General features: G+C 27.1%; 1 protein-coding gene across 4 annotated transcripts in view; it reads right to left on the bottom strand.

Annotated features, from left to right (window-relative positions):
- Nucleotides 1-2,844, bottom strand: part of LOC106465050 (DNA polymerase zeta catalytic subunit-like) — a 200,582-nt gene that overhangs the window by 181,945 nt on the left and 15,793 nt on the right. For all 4 annotated transcript variants that reach the window (XM_022392860.1, XM_022392861.1, XM_022392862.1 and 1 more), the window contains exons 4-5: nucleotides 2,148-2,222; nucleotides 1,681-1,762 (exon numbers count right to left, since the gene is read on the bottom strand). In XM_022392860.1, coding sequence (XP_022248568.1) covers nucleotides 1,681-1,762; nucleotides 2,148-2,222 — 157 coding nt within the window. The remainder of the gene's footprint in view (nucleotides 1-1,680; nucleotides 1,763-2,147; nucleotides 2,223-2,844) is intronic.

Below are 2,844 nucleotides of genomic sequence, written 5' to 3'. Positions count from 1 at the left end.
ATCATTAGTATAAAAAAATTAGGGTTAACTCTCTTCGACAATCAATGGCAAAAAAAAAAGAAGTTTGGTTAAGTATTTTATTTCTTTATGTTTATTCTTTATGTATAATTATAAAAGTAAGTAAAATGTAAAAATAAGGATCCTTTTAGGTTAGTTACTATTAGATTAGGTAAAAAAATATAAATAATAATATAATAAAAATGTTTTACAATGCACATACATGAGCAGCTCGTTGGTAATGTAATTCATTAGCGTAATGTAAGCTACACGTCTCCCAAGTGATTTAAAACTTATAATGGTGTGAATAGTAGTTAGACATAGTTCAAAGGGCAATAAAACAATAAAATTTAGTTATAAATAGATGTTTTCTGTTACAAACTTAGAGCTACTTAGGATAAATCAATGCAGTTTCTTGTTACAATTTAAAGTCATTCTAGAAAGAAAAAAAGGGTAATTTAGATTTATTTAGATTTTTTGTTTTCTTTTGTACAAGGTCGGTTGATGTGACTGATCCCATTTTGAGATTTGGTAGAGAAAATATCAGATAAACTATAAAGTTTTACTGAAAAAAAAACGTTTGAAATGCTTTTAGGAAGTTTTAAGGATTAGACAAAGGAAATTTGAGATTTATGAATGAGGAAAAATATTTTTAATTTTAACATGAAAATTGCTTTATACATTGACTTTTCAAAACAAAATTACTTTGCACATGGACTATTCAAAACAAATACTCAATATATTCATGGACAAATCATTATTTTGTTTTACTGAAAATATTTCACTAAAAATATGATTTTTTGTATGTGAAAGACTTATAATATTAACTGAAATACTGCCAAATTTTGTAAAGATATACTCACTATATTGAAAGTTAGAAGTATTAAATCTATAAAGATTTTAAATAAGTACAAAGAGGTCACGTGTTCAGTCAAAATGATCATGTCTGAGTTGAAAGAGTTAATCATAACATGAAAATTACCTTGCACTCAGACTATTCAACACTCTGGCTCCACATATTCACAGATAGATCTGTAATAAAAATACTTAATTAAAAATCCTGATTTTTTGTGTACAAAACATTTGTAATCTTTACTAAAAGCTTGCCTTATTTCATTGAAATTTAAGCTATTTAGACTAAACATTTGTGTTTTTGTGTTATAATCCGTAGTCAATCTAGAATGAAAAAAGCATAATTTATATTTATTTACTAATTTTTATGGTGGTTAAGAGGTTGTCAAATCGACCAAAACCATAAACAGATTTGATAGTGAAAATAACAGATAAATATAAAGTTTTCTCTTAAAAAACATTTGATAATTATCTGGAGGTTATAAAGATTTCACAAGTGAAATTTTTAAATTTTCTGATGGATAAAAGTATTTTTAATCTTAAAATCAAAATTACTTTGCATGTTGGATAGTCAACATTAAAAAAGATAAAAGGCATGAGAAAAACATTACTTACAAAATCTTAAAAATTAATAAAAAAATATTATATTTTGCGTATGAAAGCCTTGTAATGTTTACTGATAATCTGCAAACTTTCTTGAAGATATGCTTACTTAATTCAAAAGTTATAGCATGAAAACTATAACAAGCACAAAATGATTATGAGGTCGGTCTGTGAGACTGAGCCCGTGCTGAAAGAGTTAATCAATGGTTTAATGAAAAGAAAACCAACCTGTAAGATGTATGGCACATGTGCTTCATGTGGTTGGATCACTTTGTTCATCACTGCACCAGTCTGTAGCAGCTCAGCTACTCTAGAATGCATACAAAAATCACTTGAAACAGAAAGCCATGTTTATGTGACATACCACATCAATCATGTACATAAACTTATAAAACTGTACATGTTTCATATCCTTCAACTCAATTTATTTTGATTTAATCATGAACAAAAATAATACTTGCTGCAAGTGCAGTACCAAAAATATTATCAACAAACATTTTACTCGGAGACATAATTTCCTTTGCTTATAATAAAAACTTAGAATATAAAAGATTAAGGTATTTTCTGATGATTAGATAAACAATACAGAGTACTAAACAAGAAATTTTACAAACTGGATCTTCAGTATAATGTCTCTTACAGCTTCATAAAAGTATGTAATATTAATGGCGCATATATACATATATATTACTCACCTTTTGGTCATTAGAGGGTTATATAGGCAAATTTTCAAAAAATACTGTTCCTTTTCATGATAGCCATACAATGGACTGAAAATTGAAACAAGTCTTTAAATTCTGGTTCATATTGTACTAAATAAAATGAAATTACAATTAGAATAAATTAACAAATGAATATATATATATATATTCTATTAATTCTTTCACACAAAATCGATCTTTTTAATGACCATTGTAGCCACTAAGTGACCAAGACAGTATCCATACTATAACTTTTAATGTGGTATATTTATCTTCTCATTGCAACTTCTGTAATGTTAGCCAGGCACAGCTGAAAGGTCAATATAATAAAAATAATAAATATATATATAAATGTATAATGTTACGCGGCACACCTGCACCCATTATCGTATCCAAGAATACAAAACTGGCCTTTACAAAATAAACTGTCTTGGCTATGTTTTAGTGGACTAGCATTTTGTAAAACACAGTCACATAGCAGTTATGTATATATATACATATATATATATATTATTACTACTTACAAATAAGTTCTTAAACTTATTTTTCTTAAAACATAGAACAGTAAATGAAAAAGTATACAAACAATTATCTCTTCTAGTTACGAACTTTGTACTCATTCACTGCTTGCCATAGGTTGCTAAACCTTATCAGATTTCGCATGAGGAGGATGTGAAGCGAAACAATTTTT

This window comes from Limulus polyphemus, unplaced genomic scaffold, assembly GCF_000517525.1.
Source record: "Limulus polyphemus unplaced genomic scaffold, Limulus_polyphemus-2.1.2 Scaffold1818, whole genome shotgun sequence".
NCBI lineage: Eukaryota > Metazoa > Arthropoda > Merostomata > Xiphosura > Limulidae > Limulus > Limulus polyphemus.
This window is presented reverse-complemented; position numbering and strand designations above follow the sequence as displayed.